The 18,482-nt window shown below is 50.0% G+C and overlaps 1 protein-coding gene across 4 annotated transcripts; it reads right to left on the reverse strand.

Moving 5' to 3' along the window:
- Nucleotides 1-1,582: 1,582 nt before the first annotated feature.
- FKBP8 (FKBP prolyl isomerase 8) lies at nucleotides 1,583-10,557 on the reverse strand. Of its 4 annotated transcripts, none has more exons than XM_066350294.1 (9): nucleotides 10,464-10,557; nucleotides 8,758-9,068; nucleotides 6,444-6,613; nucleotides 6,202-6,290; nucleotides 5,794-6,014; nucleotides 5,085-5,257; nucleotides 3,112-3,189; nucleotides 2,492-2,623; nucleotides 1,583-2,104 (listed from the first exon to the last, which is right to left on the reverse strand). In XM_066350294.1, the coding sequence occupies exons 2-9, from the start codon at nucleotides 9,041-9,043 to the stop codon at nucleotides 2,018-2,020; spliced, it is 1,236 nt and encodes a 411-aa protein (XP_066206391.1). In that variant the 5' UTR covers nucleotides 9,044-9,068; nucleotides 10,464-10,557; the 3' UTR covers nucleotides 1,583-2,017. The 4 variants fall into 4 exon arrangements, with proteins under 4 accessions (XP_066206391.1, XP_066206392.1, XP_066206390.1 ...); XM_066350295.1 differs by having other exon boundaries at nucleotides 8,758-9,062; nucleotides 10,458-10,555; XM_066350293.1 differs by lacking the exon at nucleotides 10,464-10,557 and adding an exon at nucleotides 10,331-10,350 and having other exon boundaries at nucleotides 5,794-6,011.
- Nucleotides 10,558-18,482: the final 7,925 nt, after the last annotated feature.

Genomic DNA, 18,482 nt, shown 5'->3' on the forward strand with positions numbered 1-18,482 from the left:
TCTACTTTTTAGAATCATTTATTTAATTTATTGGGAGTGACACTGATTAACATAATTATACAGGTTTCAGGTATCCAGTTCTACAACACAGCTCTGTACACACAGCACTGTGTTCAGCCTCCAAAGTCAAGTCTTTATCCATCACCATTTATCCACCCTGTACCCTCCCCTACCCCCCCCCCCCACTTTTTACTGATTGATTTTTAGAGAGAGGGAGAGAGAAGAGGCAGAGAAAAGCATCAATTGATTTGTTGTTCCACTTATTCATGCATTCATTTGTTAATTCCTGTATGTGCCCTACCTGGGACTGTAACCACAACTTTGGTATATCAGGCCAATGCTCTAATCAACTGAACTACCTGGCCAGGGCTGTTTCCACTTTTTTCATTATTACGAATAGAGCTGCTCTGAACATTCATGTACAAGTTTTCGTGCGGACAAATGTTTTCCCTTCTCTTGGGTCTAGACCTAGGAGTGAAATTACTAGGTCATTTGGTAATTCTATGTTTTACATTTCAAAGAACTGCCAGACTCTTCCACAGAAACTGCACCATTTTATCAAGCTCTCATTGTATAAGTGGGGAAACTGAGGCTGTGTTATCTTGTCCAGGAAAGCTCCTCCTGGGCTCCTGGGCCTCCTGACCTGTGGAAAGCTCTGGAATTTTCTTTCTTCATTTAATCTAATTACAGATGGTGATCAGAGGATGAAGATTTTGAGGTAAGAGAGGAAAATGAAGTTCAGGGACCTTCTCTGTGTCCCTGCCCAAGTGATCTTGTTAGTTCTGCCCACCACAGCCAGGCCAGCCCTACCATCCATTTACACCCCTGACCATGAACTGCTGAAGCTCTGTGTTCAGTGCACAATATCCACAACTGCCTTTTGGGATGAATACAGCGGTTTGGAACCATCTGCCACATGAGGAAACTAAAACTTAGAGAAGTTAAGAGAATTAGCAACACTGCAATCATAGGCTGTGCTGCTTGGTAACAAATATTTCTTCACTTTATATTCAGTACCCCAGAGCCTCCCAACAGGACCCCAAGGACAACAGAGCAGTCACCAGGCATTGGTATGCTCCCAAAAAGTCTCTTAAGAAGTTGGCCACCCAAGAAATTGAAAAGGCAAAAGATTTATACAATCTGAAGAGAAACCAGAGTATTGTGAGAAATTGAAAGCTAGTCATCACCTTGGGGTATCCCCTCAACACAGCCACTACCTGGTGAGCTCACTGAAGAATCTCTAGTCTTTGTATTGGCTATGCTGCTGCTGCCCAGACACTGGGCTGTCAGCTCACAATACTATAGACGCCTGCAATTGTTGGTCTCAGAGAAGCCCCCGTTAGGTCCCATCAGGGTCCCTGTTTTCAGTTAACAGAAACAAGACAATATGTGGTAACAGGCATGGGGGTGTGAACTCCTACAGTTCACAGCTAGGTACTCTAGACACATCATCCCATTTCCCCAGACCTGTTTCCTCTTCTGTAACACAGGTCTGCTGTCGCCCAAGAGGAGACACCCCACCCTCGCCCCGCTCTGGCCCAGCACCAAGTGGCAGTGAAAGAAGGCTCCAGAGCCAGCAGAATGCAGGGTGGGAGGCTTTATTTCACTTCAGGTGGGGGGAAGAGCCTGGACAAAGGACAGCAGGCTGAGCAGAAGGGGTTGGCACTTGGACAGGGACTGAGTGGGGGAAGGGCTGCCCCCAGGCCTTGGGAAGGAAAAACTGAGACAGGCCTCTGTTGAGACCTAACCCAGGGAAGTGGGTAAGGAGGACAATTGGGTATGAAGGAATGAGGGCTCCCTACTTCTGTACTAGCCATGGGGCCCAGGCCCTGCCTCATTTTCCTTCTGTAGGGCCTTAGTCCCTCCTGCTTACTAGGCAATAGAACCCTCAAACCTCGCTGTCCCTGACCCAGAAGAGGGGGCTAGGCCGGAGGGTAGTGGACAGGGAACCTGGGAGAGTTAGGGAGCGCAGGATGGGGTCCACGGTGCTCACAGGGGGTGGCAGCCACCTGGGTGGTCAGTTCCTGGCAGCGATGACTACAGAGAGTGCCACACCCCCCAGGGCAACAGCAGTTGCACCAAACAGCCACTTCCATGGGATGGACTGTAGACAAAGGGGAAGGAGAAGGAGGCTGGAGGGCAGTCAAGAGCAGTATCTTGGGCCTCAGGTACCAACATGGCCCAAGGCCTTCCAGCAAGACACTGCCTGACTATGCCTTTCCTGCCTCCTGGCAAACTCCTACACATGCATCAAATCTCCCCAAACCTTCCCTGGCCCTCTGGAAGGGCCCACTCCCCACCTTAAACCCTACAGATCATGTACTGACTTCTACTTTTGCCCTGGTCACACAGGGCCAGGGACTGTGTCCCCACCATGGTCCAGCACAGCCCAGTTGCCAAGGACATCAGTATTTGCAAAATGAAGACATTCTTTATATGGTCTGCCCCGCCCCTCCTCCAGGAGCCTCCCTGCCCACCAACCGCAGCTCACCCAGGCCCCCTTGCCAGGACACTTGGCAGGCAGCCGGCTGGGGTTCCCCAGCATTTTCCGGTACAGGGCAGTCTCCGTGCTCCGCTGGGCCGCATGCTTTTTCACTAGCTTCGAGAGCTCTGCATGAATTGTCTGGGAGAGGTGTATGACAGTTGGGCTAAGAGCATGTGGTGGCAGCAACCAGTGTGACCACCATCACTGGTGCTCTGCTTTTCTGGTGGCCTGGGTCATTCTGAGACTGGGACCACTGGAACATGAGGGTTCTGTCAGCCCCTCTCTGGGCATTGGCAAAGTGGGGACTGCCATCTCCATGCCTCTAGGGAGCCCATGCATGGGGCAGAACATGAGGTTCTGGGAGGAAAGCTGGGGACATTGGCACTTGCCAAGCTGGCAGCACCTTAGGCTTTTGGGACCCCTAATTCAGGATGAGCTCAGATTGCCTATGTAGGGGTCATGAGGGCCCCAGCAAGCTGGTTGGGCCCTTCAGCCACCTACCCCCTGCCACTGCCCAGGCAGAAACACAAAAGGGAGAGCCACAGCAAGGACAAGGGGTAGACGACAGGAGGGACTTCCCAGACAAGCCAGCAGGGTAAGTCCCCAGGGCACCCCATTCTGCTCACCTTATTAGAAGGTTCCAGCTTCAGGGCCGCCCTCAAGATGGGGATGGCCTCACTGTATTCCCCTTGCTGGGCCAGCACCTGTAGGAGGAAATAGGTGGCATCACTCTGGGACCCACACTGGGCCTTGCTTTCTTTTATAAAACTCAGCCCCACCATACTCCTGGCCACCCTGACAAGTCCCAAATCTATCACCGGGGTCCAGTCACCCCACACTACTCTCCTGAGCCCTCAGACTCCATGAGTGTCGCACTGGATTCAGTGTCCCCCCCCCCCCAATCTTCTCCTTCCCTGAGTGTCTGTCTTGGCCTATGCAAGAGACCCAGTTGCGCCTGACCGGTGGTGGCGCAGTGGATCAAGCATCGACCTGAAACGCGGAGGTCGCTGGTTCAAAATCCTGGGCTTGCCCGTTCAAGGCACATATAGGAGTTGATGCTTCCTGCTCCTCCCCCCTTCTCTCTCTCTCTCTCATCTCTAAAATGAATAAATAAATAAAAATAATTTAAAAAATTTTAAAAAAGACCCAGTCGCCAGTTTACCTACTCTTCCCTAACCACCTTGATCGGATATTTCTAAAGCTCTAGCCAAAGTGAATGATTCAGGGCCAGCATGTGATTCAAACCAGCCAATGAAAGCCAGCCTAAAATATACTGGTGCCGCTGGGAAACTGGTTGTTAAGTGGCAAGGCTATAAGCCTGGAGGTTTTGTGGGGGTCAGGAGGAAGCATCTTGGTCAACCCCAAGAGAGGAGCATGCCTGAGGGAAACCTACAGCAGCAGACACAACAGTTCGACAACATTGCTAATGCCTGGATCGTGTCCTGCCTGAACAAAGCCACCCAGGACTTGGCAGTGTCACAAACCATCAATTCGTCCTTTTGCTCAAATCTGTCTGAGTGGGTTTGTTACCTCCAAACAGCAAATCTAAACATGTAAATTATATGAGCAGACAGTCCCCAAAAGGATTATAAATCCATAAAAAATAGAAATAACATCTTCCTCTCCACATTTCTATGTAGAACTCTATACCTAGCAAGTGCTAAAAAAAATACTGGCTGGAGAGAGCCCTGCTTAGATCTCTCATAAACACACTAGGTGACCCAGTGCTTGCTTGTTCTCAGTTTACTGCTAAAAGGTGCTGAAAAATCCCCATTCTTCTCCCATCCAAGGCTGCTGTGAGGATGAACAGATGGGAACAAAAGCAATTAAGTTCAAGTCCATGCAGGCCAAATTCTTCCCTATGTTCCACCAGCATTTACTGAGTACCAACTGTCTACCTGGTCCTCTTTATAGGATTAGAGATTTAGCAATGAATAAGACAGACAAAATCCCCACCTCTTAGCAGAGGAGATGGACAATAGACTTGACACCTCCATGTGTTGAAAGCAACATGGGAAGTATGAAGACAGAGGAGGGCATGAGGGTGGGGACAGCAGAGAGGGGTTCCCAAAGAGGTGGCATCAAAGCAAGGAATTGAAGAAGGCAAGGGAAGAACCCATGCAGGGAACGTGGTGTATGAATGTCTCAGGCAGAGGGAATTGCATATGAAAAGGCATTTGGGGTAAAAGGCTGAACAGGATAGAGAGAAAGAAGGAAGAGAAGGTGGAAGGTGACAGTTGGAGAAGGAAGATCAGATGGCTCAAAGCCACAATGGCTGCAATGAGAACTCAGCTTTTGTTTTGAAGGAGATGGGAGCCATGGAGGATTGTATGCAATGAGCAGTCACCACTGAGCCACAAGGCAGTTATGATAGCCTCAGGCTTTGGGTTCACATCAGGCCTTGGTCAATGAATTGCTATGAATCAAATCACACTTCTGCACCTGTCTGGGCTTCAGTTTCTCTACCTGTACCCCAGGAAGCTTAGCTGGCTGACACCTATGCCCTTTTCAAATTCTGGGTTCAGGACTAATCCTACTGGTCTGTGCTGGGGGAGCCAGCCTGCCACCTACACCTATGGCCCGCCCACCCATGTCCCACCTTGCCCTTGCGGAAGAGCGCCTTGATGTTGTCAGGCTGGTGCTCAAGCACGAGGCTACAGGAGCGCAGCGCGGCCCGGTAGTGGTCTAGCTTCAGCTGTGAGGCTGCCAGGTTGTTCAGACACTTCACCTTCAGTTGCAAGAGCTCCTCCTCCTCCTCAAATGTCATGTCCACTGTGGGGGCAGGGAGGGACAGTGCTCACTGTGACAGCTGTTACCACACCACCAGCCTCTCATATTCACCTGCCTACTACGAGACCTGGGCCAAGACCCACCCCTCTGCAGCTGGTAGGAGACTAAGGAGGGGTCCCAGTCATGGGAAGTTGCTCCTCAGGGGACCTCAGGACTCTCTGGCTTCAGTCTCCCCATTTTTAAAACAGGCCAAGACTGCCCCATCCTAAGAGCATTGCCAAGGAGTCTACAAAACAGAGCCTAAGAGAAACAGAGGCTTAATCAAGGACATGTGGAGTGATACCACCTGCAGTTAGCTGTGCCCCCACATTTACCCGTGTTCTGTGACATCCTATTGGTCTGGAACCTACCACAGAACTAGAGTGGATCCTGGCCTAAAGATTAGGGACAGTTGAGCATCTATCCATATTCTGGAATATTCTACAACATTCTGAGTCTCACGCTCCCTGTGGCTTGAGGTTTCTGGCACTAGAAGATACATTTGCAGGGGAGGTGGGAGGATTTTACCAAACATTCACCTTTGGCGCTGGAGGTGATGGCCTTGATGGCAAGGTCATAGGAGTTAGCGGCCAGCACAAAGTCAGCTCGCTGGTAGTGAGCATTGCCACACTCCCGCTTCCGGTTGGCCAGGGCCACACGTTCCTGCCCTGTGAGCATCTCCAGGTCAGGCCCATCCACAGCTGTCTTCAAGGTCACCTCCAGGCACAAGGCCGCATGTGGGGGGATATATGGGCTCCTGCTGGGGGGTGGGGCAGGGGGTGCACTCAGACCTGGCAGCCACCATGATGGTATCCCAGACACATTGACTGGACAAGTTTGAAGCATGAAGAAAGGGACTCTTGCCACCATGAGCTATGTGACTTGGTGATTCACATACCTACCTCCTCCCTACCCCAACAGGGACCCTTGCAGTGGCAGGTTCTCACCTGCCCTGGGGGCCATAGCAGTACTTGGAATCAGCAGTGACCATAGCCGTCTCTCCCACGTCCATGAGTGGGACACTGAGATCCAGGGCCTGGGCGTGCAGGGGTTATGAGGGTCAGGTGGGTCCAGGTGCCGCCTGCCGCTCACACCCAGCCTACCCACCCATCACCACCTCCACTTCCATCAATCCCTCCATTCCACCTCTGCCCCACCCTATCCCGCCCAGATCCCAACCAACTCTCACCTGGATGACGTCACAGTCACCCAGGGTGAACACAAGCTCTGGTTCCTCCTGCACCCGTGTGCCATTCTCCAGTGACATCTGCAGTTGTACCGTGACTACCTGGCCCTTAACAGGGCGGTTAGAGCCAGGTGGGCCTGGGATCAACGTCTTCTTCCTCAACAACCCATTCCCTGCGAGGGACCAGAAATAAGCAGCCTATAACTGGGTGGCTCAGATGGACACTTGCTGGCCAAGCCCTTATCCCCCAGTCCACCAGCTCCACCCATCCTGGGAGTGGTCCAGCACCAGCACATAAGCTGAACTTCCAAGGTTGCTCTGCCACTTACTGGGCAGGTGATCCCCTAACTCTGGACTTCAGTGTCCCAGTGGTCTGTAACATACCACTGGTCTGGAATACACTGCAAGTCTGAGTGGACCCTAGTCTAAAGATTAGGGATAGGGAAGTCTCTCTTCATATTCTGGAATATTCTACAATGTTTCAAATTTTTGTGCTGTTCCCCAACTTATACATGCCCACACATCCAGCCTAATAACCACTGATCTAGTGGATACTGGGGGACCCTGTATCTTGAGGTTTCAGGGCACTAAAGGTGGATGTGCAGAGTCACAATCAAGTACTGCCTCTCATCAGGGGAACTTTGGGCAAATCATATGCCCTCTCAATCCCTCAGTTTCCTTGCCTAGAAGCCTGAATGCTGACCTCAGAATACAGCTGACTGAATATAAATTAACAGAGCCAGCCTCCCCCTCAGAGGAAGAGCAGAGCAGCTCCCAGTATCAGTAGAGAAAAGCTTCCCAGACTCCAACATAGTCAAGGAAGCTGTATAATCTTGGACAAGCACCCTCACTATCTGAGCCTCGGTTTCCCTGTCTATAAAATATATGTATAGTAAGAATTATATCACAGGGTTATTGTGAGATAAAAGATAGTGTACAAACCTGGCACAGAACAAGTAGGCAGTCACTATGATGTGCTATTATTTTTAGAAGTTACCACAGTTCCCCAAGTATAAGACTTACCCTTTTTCAAAAAATTTAGGTTCTTTAAAAACTGGGTGTGTCTTATATAGTGATTGATTTTTTTTACTTGCATTTTCCACTTTTTCACGCTTATTTTTGCGCTCATTGTTGTAGATTTGTTTACTTACATTTCCCAATTTTTCACGCTTGTTCTCTTTTTTTCAAATTTCGGGCCCCAAAATTAAGGTGCATCTTATACATGGGAGCATTTTATACATGGAGAAATATGGTATAACATTTTTTTTCCCCAAAGAGACAGAGAGAGTCAGAGAGAGGGATAGACAGGGACAGACAGACAGGAACAAAGAGATGAGAAGCATCAATCATTAGTTTTTCGTTGCGCGTTGCAACACCTTAATTGTTCATTGATAATTGTTCATTGATTGCTTTCTCATATGTGCCTTGACCGCAGGCCTTCAGCAAACTGAGTAACCCCTTGCTCAAGCCAGCAACCTTGGGCTCAAGCTGGTGAGCTTTTGCTCAAACCAGATGAGTCCTTGCTCAAGCTGGTGACCTTGGGGTCTCGAACCTGGGTCTTCCGCATCCCAGTCCGACACTCTATCCACTGCGCCACCGCCTGGTCAGGCCGGTATAACATTTTTATCAGCAACGGAGGTGACATTAGTTAAGAATTTTGCTTTATCAGTATTAGTATTACTATATACTATTGCTTTGTTAAAAGCATAAATGATAGTAGTAATAATGTTTTACTATTTGTGTGGCACTAGCATTATTTAGCATACTCGATATCAGTACTAGTAGCAATATATTATATTTCTCTAGCTCTCAGAGCTGCTGTGATCAAATCCATGGCGGGGACACGTGTGGATTCTTGAAGTCCTTTCTTGCAGGACTTCTCTGAGCAATTAGAACACTAATGAATCCTGTGAACCACAAAGGGATGAATAATAAATTGGGATGTTCCCCAGATCTATGTGACCTAAGGACATATTTTCCAGGGGACAGGCTCTTGTCAAATGACAAGAAAAAAAGCAGCAGAGATTGGGAACTGCTGGAGCCTGGCATGCTGACTGTGTGGCCCTGAAGAGGTGACTCAGCCTCTCTACGCTAGTGTGCATGTGTGTGTGTGACAATGATGGGGGTTGACAGACATGAAACATCTCAAGGAGCTGCCTATGTCTGGTGATCACTGTGGTTACATGTTTTACTTCCAACCTACTTCATGGCAGAGGTGGGGAAATGAGACTCAGGGTAGAAGGCATAAGCCAAGGTCACTCCTGAACTGTAGTTGTCAGGGCACTATAGGTCAACCTGAGCCACCCTTGCACCTTACCCAGGATGTCCAGCCACTCGTCCGGGGCTGGGGCAGGCTCGGGCTCAGGCTCCATGGCAGCCAGGAACTCTCGGGCCAGGGCCCCAGGCTGTTCGGTCTCCTCCAGTGGGGGCTGTCCCATGTCCTCTAGTGGTCGCACTTCACTCAGGTCCTCCTCCTCTTCCTCCTCACCCTCTGCATCATCCACCCCATCCAGCACTTCGAAGTCCTCAAGTGGTGGGACCCCAGCAGACGTTGGGGTGGCGGGCTCAGGGACCACGGCAGAGGGCTCAGCACAGGATGCCATGCTGCTTGGGGGACGGGAACTGGCCCTGGTAGGGGGAATGGACGGTGGTAAGAATCCCACCCAGCCCCTCAAATCCTCCTATGCATCCCTTCTCCGCACTGTGGATCACTTCCTATGTTACTTACAGGCTTCAGACCTCAGTTTCCTCATCTGTACAGTGAGTAGAGCAACAACCCTAACTTGCTCATAGGATTTAAGGACCCAAGCATCAACCCTTAGGCATCAGGCTCAGTTAGCTATTATTAGAACCAAATAATATTTAGCATTCATAAACATCCCAGGAAGTAGGAAACAATACCTCCCCCCCACCATTTTGTAGAAAAGGAAATTGAGGCCCAAAGGGGCAAAGCCATTTGCCCAAGGTCACAGAGCAAGCCAACTGCAAAGACAGGATTTGAACCTGGGCTTTATCTCATTAAATCCCAGAGGAGATGCTGTTTTTTAGGTGGACAATCCCTGAGTTCTTAGGAAGACTATTTTCAGAGCCGGAAAAGGAGAACTGAATCTTTACCAGCTCCCCATCTTCTAAGGTGAGCTTAACATCCCACCACCCAGAAATCCCACGTCTTTTCCTTCCGTGCCATGCCATGAACCTAAACCACACCCGAGACCCTGGCCCAAACTCTTCCTGGGAGCCCTTTCTCCTCTCCTCAGGCCTCTAGACTACCCCCCAAAGTGGCCTTTTTTAATAAGCGTAGTGGAGATCCCCACCGCATTCTACAACCTCTTCCGTGGACCATCAGTGACTGCCCCCTCCAGGCCCCAAGCTCGGAGGTGATACAGCCATCATTCCAACCCACAGCATCCCCTATCCCTCCCCAACTCTCACCTGCCTGCTTAAGGGCTCAGCCCCCTTTTCTGAGACCTCCTAGCCCCCACCCCCACAATCCCCTATGCCCGCACAAATCGTCCTCTCCCTCCCCCAACCACCACACCACCGCCCACAGTCCCGGCCAGGTCCCCCACAGCCGTCCTGTCGCCTTGTAAACACCCCTATGTTTCCAGACGCCCCCTCCTGATTCCATAACACCCTCCGTCCTCCAAACGCCCCCTGCCCAGGCCTGGCCCTCCATTACCCCCTCATCCTGGCTCCCAACGCCCCACCCCCGTTTGACGCCACCAGGCTAAGTCCCCGACCCCCCGAACCCCACAATCGCCCCAGGCCCTACACATCTCTGCTAGCAGAGCCTCCCTAACACTCCTTGGACCGCCTAGACACCCCCCCGCTACCCTCGCCAGTTCGCGCCCCCTCCAGCCCTCCGGCCGCCCCCCCCCCCCCCCGCACACCCCGGCTCGCCTCCCCCGCGGCCCTTCGCCCCGCCCATCGGCTGCAGCCCCCGCCGCGCCGGTTCCCGGGTCGGCTGAGGCTCGGGCAGCGCTCCCGGCCGCTTCAGCCCTGTGGGCGCCCCGGAACACGTGCCTCCGGCTCCGGGACCCCCGTCTGGGGTCCTGCGCCCCCCTCCCCGCCCCCAGCTGCGGCCGCCGCGCCTCGAGAACTAGGGTCGAGCTCCCAGTCCCGCCCCCCAAATCTCATTGGCCACCGCCACCGAGACCACAGCGCCCATTGGCTTAAGTGCACATCCATCTTAGGCGTAGATACCGCCCCCTTCCTGCTTGTATCAGTGGGGCTTTCTTAAAGGGGCAGAGGCCACCGCGCAACCCGGGGGAAGTTGGAGGTGCTGGGCTCTGAACCAGTCCGTTTGCTGGTCAGTGCCACGTACCCTGCTCGGTTTACCGCTCCAGTCTGAGCTTCATCATGTTCCTCTGTTAAATGGGGATGAACACCCCAAACCATGCATTCTCACCTTGGGGGCTGTTGGGAGAACAACACTAAATAGTATTTCCTTAAGGTGTTCTGGAAAACACACTCTGAAGTCCCAGTTATGGATGTGGACCCGACGCCCCGAAGGTGAGAGATGTGCCCAAGGGTATACAAAACTCCGACTCCCTTGCGTGGTCTGTCTAATCACTGGACGGTTGCCGGTTCTCACCAGAGTTGCTAGGTGAGCTACTGAGTGAGCAGGACAATTGGGGTAGATCCTCCTCCCTGCACCCTCTGCCAGGTGGTGATAAGGTGCCTACTGCCTGCGGAGAAGGTGGCTGCCTCGATTAGATGGTTGTTTTGTAGATTTTGTTTTGAAGGGGTAGGGAACTTACCGGTACTTCTCCTTGGCTCTATTTTCTTTCCTTCCCAGCAGTTACCCCCTTAATCTTGTTTGACCCTCTCACCTATATCTGCTACTTCCTGGAAGGAATTTTGCTTCTTTTGTCCCTCCCCCCACCTCCTTGAATGATGCCTAGCACCTATGGGAGTTCAATAAATGAACAAATAATTAAGTCAGCAAGTAGGGCATGGGCTTTGGAAGTAGCTAACACTGGAGGAGGTACTGGCTTTGAGCAGTAACTAACTTGTTATATCAGAGCTTGGAGGTCACCTCCTATAAGGAAACCTAGACCTGAAGGCCAGGTGCACTGACTCGCTGTTCTGCTCGCATGCTGAACCTCCACTTCATAACTGACTTTTGTTGGTGCCATCACTTGGCCTTACCTCTGCCTCACCCACTAGGCTGGAAGACCCCCAAAGTCTGGGAAGGGCCTGTAGTTTCTCATTGTTTAAACCCTGAGGCCCACTCAAAAGGTGGAAGGAAGGTCAGGGGACTTGGAAGAAAATCAATGTGGAAGGAAGGAAGCAGGCTGGCCAACCAGAAGAGGTGGAAGGTAGCGAGGATGTGTGAGAAATTGCAGGGAAAGACTTTCAAATAAGCACTGGGCTAGTCCCAGCCCTGTCCATCTCTGAACCTCAGTGTTTTAATTTTTTTTTTAAGATTTTTATTTATTAATTTTAGGGAGAGAGAAAGGTAAGGGGAGAGAAACGGGAAGCATCAACTTATACTTGCTTCTCATATATGCCTTGACCAGGAAAGCCCAAGGTTTTGAATCAGCAACCCCAGCACTCCAGGTCAACACTCTATCCACTGCACCACCAAAGGTCAGGCTGAACCTTGGTGTTTTTATCTGTAAGGCAGAAGCACCTAACCCAGCACCAACTACAGGGACTAGAGAAACTGTAGTAAAATACACTAATACATTAACAATCAAAATAAATATAAACTAGCCTGACTGGTAGAGGCACAGTGGATAGAGTGTCAATATGGGATGCTGAGTTCTCAGGTTCGAAACCCCCAGGTCACCAGCTTGAGCACAAGCTCGTCAGCTTGAGCATGGGGTCAACATGATCCCATGGTTGCTGGCTTGAGCCCAAAGGTCACTATCTTGAAGACCAAGGTTGTTGGCTTGAGCCCAAGGAAGCTGGCTTGAGCAAAGGGATAAATCAGTGCTGGGATTCAGCTGGTTAACACCGGTTCAGCAAAACTGATACCTAATATTTTGTTGAGTTCGGCGAACTGGTTATAAAAATGGCACTTGTAATCAGGGTTCTCTCTAAGGTGAGCACCTGGTTAGCCACCCAATGTGGAAATCACAAACTTACATTCCTTACTGTGTGTGTGTGTGTGTGTGTGTGTGTGTGTGTGTGTGTGTGTGTGTATAAGAGACACAGAGAGCCTGACCAGGCGGTGGTGCAGTGGATAGAGTGTCGAACTAGGATGCGGAGGACCCAGGTTCGAGACCCTGAGGTCGCCAGCTTGAGTGCGGGCTCATCTGGTTTGAGCAAAGCTCACCAGCTTGGACCCAAGGTCGCTGGCTCGAGCAAGGGGTTACTCAGTTTGCTGAAGGCCCGCGGTCAAGGCACATATGAAAAAGCAATCAATGAACACTAAGGTGTCACAAGAAAAACTAATGATTGATGCTTCTCATCTCTCTCTATTCCTGTCTGTCCCTATCTATTTCTCTCTCTGACTCTCTCTGTCTCTGTAAAAATAAAAAAATAAAAATTAAAAAAAAGAGACAGAGAGAGAGAGAGAGACAGAGACAGATAGGGACAGACAGACAGGAAGGGAGGGAGATGAGAAGCATCAATTCTTGGTTGCAGCACCTTAGTTGTTCATTGATTGCTTTCCCATATGTGCCTTAAGGGGGGGGGGTGCTACAGCAGAGTGAGTGACACCTTGCTCAAGCCAGCGACCTTGGGCTCAAGCCAGCAACCTTTGGGCTCAAGCCAGCAACCATGGGGTCATCAGCTCAAGCTGGATGAGCCCACTCTCAAGCTGGTGACCTTGGGGTTTTAAATGTGGGTCGTCTGCATCCCAGTCTGACACACTATCCACTGCACCACCGCCTGGTCAGGCGAATTCCTTACTCTTTTTTCTTTTTTTTTATTTCTTTTTTTTATTTTCTTATTTTTTTCAGAGACAGAGAGAGAGTCAGAGAGAGGGATAGATAGGGACAGACAGACAGGAATGGAGAGAGATGAAAAGCATCAATCATCAGTTTTTTGTTGCGACACCTTAGTTGTTTATTGACTGCCCTCTCTTATGTGCCTTGACCGCAGGCCTTCAGCAGACCGAGTAACCCCTTGCTTGAGCCAGCGACCTTGGGTCCAAGCTGGTGAGCTTTTTGTTCAAGCCAGATGAGCCCGTGCTCAAGCTGGCGACCTCGGGGTCTCGAACCTGGGTCCTCCACATCTCAGTCCAACGCTCTATCCACTGCGCCACCGCCTGGTCAGGCCTTCCTTACTCTTTTTTAATGTTCATCTGCACTACAGCACATTCTAAGCACCCATAGTAATGTTCATTCCATTCATAGGTTAAAAAAAAATTGTGCCTGAGGCCCTGGTTGGTTGGCTCAGTGGTAGAGCGTCGGCCTGGCGTGCGGAAGTCCTGGTTCGATTCCTGGCCAGGGCATACAGGAGAAGCCCCCATCTGCTTCTCCACCCCTCCCCCTCTCCTTCCTCTCTGTCTCTCTCTTCCCCTCCTGCAGCCAAGGCCCATTGGAGCAAAGATGGCCTGGGCGCTGGGGATGGCTCCATGGCCTCTGCCTCAGGCGCTAGAGTGGCTCTGGTCGCAACAGAGCAACGCCCCAGATGGGCAGAGCATCGCCCCCTGGTGGGCATGCCAGGTGGATCCCGGTCGGGCGCATGCGGGAGTCTGTCTGACTGCCTCCCTGTTTCCAGCTTCAGAAAAATACAAAAAAAAAAAAAAAAAATTGCTCCTGATCAGGCGGTGCCGCAGTGGATAGAGCATCGAACTGGGATGTGGAGGACCCAGGTTCGAGACCCTGAGGTCGCCAGCTTGAGCGCGGGCTCATCTGGTTTGAGCAAAAGCTCACCAGCTTGGACCCAAGGTCGCTGGCTTGAGCAAGGTGTTACTCGGTCTGCTGAAGGCCCGCGGTCAAGGCACATATGAGAGGGCAATCAATGAACAACTAAGGTGTAGCAATGTGCAACGAAAAACTGATGATTGATGCTTCTCATCTTTCTGTCCCTGTCTATCCCTCTCTCTGACTCTCTGGGGATAAAAAAAAAAAAAAGCAATATGACCTGACCAGGTGGTGGCACAGTGGATAGAGCGTCGGACTGGGACGCCGAGGACCCAGGTTCAAGACCCCGAGGACGCCAGCTTGAGCATGGGCTCATCTGCTTTGAGCAAAAGCTCACCAGCTTGGACCCAAGGTCACTGGCTCTAGCAAGGGGTTACTCGGTCTGCTGAAGGTCCGCAGTCAAGGCACATATAAGAGGGCAATCAATGAACAACTAAGGTGTTGCAATGCACAATGAAAAACTAATGATTGATGCTTCTCATCTCTCTTTTTCTGTCTGTCTGCTGTCTGTCCCTGTCTAACCCTCTCTCTGACTCTCTCTCTCTGTCTCTGGAAGAAGAAAAAAAGCAATATGGAATTTTTTTTTTTTTTTTCTGAAGCTGGAAACGGGGATAGACAGTCAGACAGACTCCGACTGGGATCCACCCGGCAAGCCCACCAGGGGCGTCGCAGAGGGGCGATGCTCTGCCCCTCCGGGGCGTCGCTCTGCCACGGCCAGAGCCACTCTAGTGCCTGGGGCAGAGGCCAAGGAGCCATCCCCAGCGCCCGGGCCATCTTTGCTCCAATAGAGCCTTGGCTGCGGTAGGGGAAGAGAGAGACAGAGAGGAAGGAGGGGCGGGGGTGGAGAAGCAAATGGGCGCTTCTCCTATGTGCCCTGGCTGGGAATCGAACCCGGGTCCCCCGCACGCCAGGCCGATGCTCTACTGCTGAGCCAACCGGCCAGGGCCTGGAAATATTTTAAATAACGGTTTTCTTGTTTTTTTGTCAGGTATTATGTAACACTTTTTCATTAATATTTTAAAACATTCTTATAACATAATTTAGTTTTGTGTACCTCTTTTATTATTCTTATTTAAGTATTAAATGCATGAAATAATAAACTACCTTTCAGTATATCATTTTTTTATACTTAAAACAGTCATTAGGGCAGAGAACTGGTTGTTAAATTATTTGAATCTCACCACTGGGGTCAATGGCTCAGCTAGAGCCCCCCAAGGCTCACATATGAGAAATCAATGAACAACTAAAGTGTTGCAACTATGAGTTGATGCTTCTCATCTCTCCTGTCTCTCTGATTTTTTTTTTTTTGTGTATGTGTGTGTGTGACAGACACAGAGTCAGAGAGAGGGACAGATAGAGACAGACAGGCAGGAAAGGAGAGAGATGATTAGCATCAATTCTTCATTGCGGCACCTTAGTTGTTCATTGATTGCTTTTTCATATGTGCCTTGACCGGGGGGCTACAGCAGACTGAGTGACCCCTTGCTTGAGCTAGTGACCTTGGACTCAAGCTGGTGAGCTTTGCTTACACCAGATGAGCCCGCGCTCAAGCTGGCAATCTCGGGGTTTCAAACCTGGGTCCTCTGTGTCCCAGTCCTATGCTCTATCCACTGCGCCACCGCCTGGTCAGGTTCTATTACACCTTCTTTTTTTTTTTTTTTTAATTTTTTTTAATTCATTTTTTTAGAGAGGAGAGGGAGAGACAGAGAGAGAGGAGAGACAGAGAGAGAAGGGGGGAGGAGCTGGAAGCATCAACTCCCATATGTGCCTTGACCAGGCAAGCCCAGGGTTTCGAGCCGGCGACCTCAGCATTTCCAGGTTGATGCTTTATCCACTGCGCCACCACAGGTCAGGCTATTACACCTTCTTTATGCTCCTTTTTTTCTCTTTTGTCTTCTTTAAAATTGGATGAATGTATGGATAAAGCATCAACCTGGAATGCTGATGTTGCTGGTTTGAAACCCTGAGCTTGCCCGGTCAAGGCACAATGACAAGCAATCAATGAACAACTAAAGTGAAGCAACTGTGAGTTGATACTTCTCACTCCCCAACCCTTCTCTCTCTGTAAAGTCAATAAATAAAATCTTAAAAAAAGAAAAAGAATTATATGGATGCATGTATTTCGGTAGGACTCTTATCCTCATTCTACAGATGTGGAAATTAAGGCACAGAGAAGTTAATTACCTTGTTCAAGATAACAGTGATGGCCCTGGCCAGTAGCTCAGTGGATAGAGAGCGTTGTCCCTGTGCACCAAGGTAGTGGTTCAATCCCTGGTCAGGGCACATAGGAGAAGCAATCAATGAGTGCAGAACTAAATGGAACAACTAAGTGGAACAACGAGTTGATGCTTCTCTCTCTCTCTCTCTCTCTCTCTCTCAAATCAATGGAAAACAATTTTTAAAAAATCCTGGTTCTCATTAACTTTTCAGTGAATTAAGGCAGCAGAGTATGGGCGTACTAATACAGTTTACTGACAGCTTGGAGTGGTTAAACCTTGCTGTAAGGAACTTGCGTGCATGATTTCATAAGGTTAACCCACTTGCCCAAGGCCATCCAACTAGGATATGACAGAATTGGAAATTATAACTGATATAACTCCAATTTCTTTTTTTAAAATGTTTTTTTATCTATTCATTTTTAGAGAGGAGAGAGAGGGAGAGAGAGAGAGAAGGGGGGAGGAGCTGGAAGCATCAACTCCCATTTGTGCCTTGACCAGGAAAGCCCAGGGTTTTGAACCGGCAACCTCAGTGTTTCCAGGTTGATGCCTTATCCACTGAGCCACCACAGGTCAGGCTATAACTCCAATTTCAGGGCTCTACTTCCATGTGCCCAAGGGCATGTGTGTATCTTCCAGGCTTTCAACAACCTTAAAGAGGCAGATGTTGTAATCACCTAGGCTCACAGTTTTTGTTTTTGGGGTTTTTTTTTTGTATTTTTCCAAAGCTGGAAACGGGGATAGACAGTCAGACAGACTCCCGCATGCGCCCGACCGGGATCCACCCGGCACGCCCACCAGGGGGCGACGCTCTGCCCCTCCGGGGCGTCGCTCTGTCGCGACCAGAGCCACTCTAGCGTCTGGGGCAGAGGCCAAGGAGCCATCCCCAGCGCCCGGCCATCCTTGCTCCAATGGAGCCTCGCTGCGGGAGGGGAAGAGAGAGACAGAGAGGAAGGAGAGGGGGAGGGGTGGAGAAGCAGATGGGCGCTTCTCCTGTGTGCCCTGGCCGGGAATCGAACCCGGGACTTCTGCAAGCCAGGCCGACGCTCTACCACTGAGCCAACCGGCCAGGGCCTAGGCTCACAGTTAACAAACTGAGACCCAAAAAAATTATACCTGTTAACATACACACATTGTAAGACCTCAACTGATAATAAATTGCTAACAATTATTGAGCAATTACTATTTGCCCTATTTTGTTCATGATTTTCAGTATACACACAAGGGGACAGATATAGAAGTAAATATAGATGTATGTATGTATGTTGCAGGAAATAAAAGGAGTACAAAGATGCTCAGACAAGTGCGGGAGGAAGGGGGGTTTGTTTTAGCCAGTGGAGCAGCGTGACCCAAAAAAGGCAATAAAACACAAGCTCCCCAAACTTAGATTTTCTGAATCTTACACACCTTTATAGCTTTAGCTTTCATGTGACGAGTGCCTGATTTCTTTCATTTCTTTGTTTGCAGACCTATGTGACTTTTGTGTCTCCTGGAGGGGAGGGTATATCAGAGGAGGTTCGAACTGTTTGTCCTCGACTGTTCACATACCCCGTTTTTCTTGCCTGTGTTGCAAGTTATTTCAGGGAGCTGATAAAAGGCTTCACAACTGGGGTTTGTTATTTTTTCAAACTAACTCAGTCAGCCCTTAAAGTCCTTCCTCCCTCAGCATGGGTTAGTAGACATACAAATCTAACTCTGACAGTTGCGAGGGTCTTTAATTAGTAAGCAAACCCAGCACTCAGAGCTTGGTTTCTAAATACCATCCTTCAAGAAGAGGAACCAGGCTCCTTGGAAAAATGGCTGATTTCAAGGATATTCCAAAGCAAGCAAGGTAAAAATAAGGAAGTACTCAGAGAAAGAGACATATTAAAAGGATATAGGAGCTAGCTAAAAAGTGCAGCAAAGCCCAACCAGTGGTGGTGCAGTGGATAAAGTGTTAACTTGGAATGCTGAGGTCACCAATTCAAAACCATAGGCTTGCCTGGTCAAGGCACATACAAGAAGCA

This window comes from Saccopteryx leptura, chromosome 1 (assembly GCF_036850995.1).
Source record: "Saccopteryx leptura isolate mSacLep1 chromosome 1, mSacLep1_pri_phased_curated, whole genome shotgun sequence".
In the NCBI taxonomy this organism is placed as follows: Eukaryota; Metazoa; Chordata; class Mammalia; order Chiroptera; family Emballonuridae; genus Saccopteryx; species Saccopteryx leptura.

Coding starts and splice junctions, on each gene's coding strand:
- FKBP8 (XM_066350294.1), bottom strand. CDS start 9,043: ATGGCATCCTGTGCTGAGCCCTCTGCCGTGGTCCCTGAGCCCGCCACC. Junction 6,614..8,757: donor CGAGTGGCTGGACATCCTGG/GTAAGGTGCAAG, acceptor GGTCCCTCGCAG/GGAATGGGTTGTTGAGGAAG. Junction 2,624..3,111: donor AGCTGGAACCTTCTAATAAG/GTGAGCAGAATG, acceptor CACCTCTCCCAG/ACAATTCATGCAGAGCTCTC.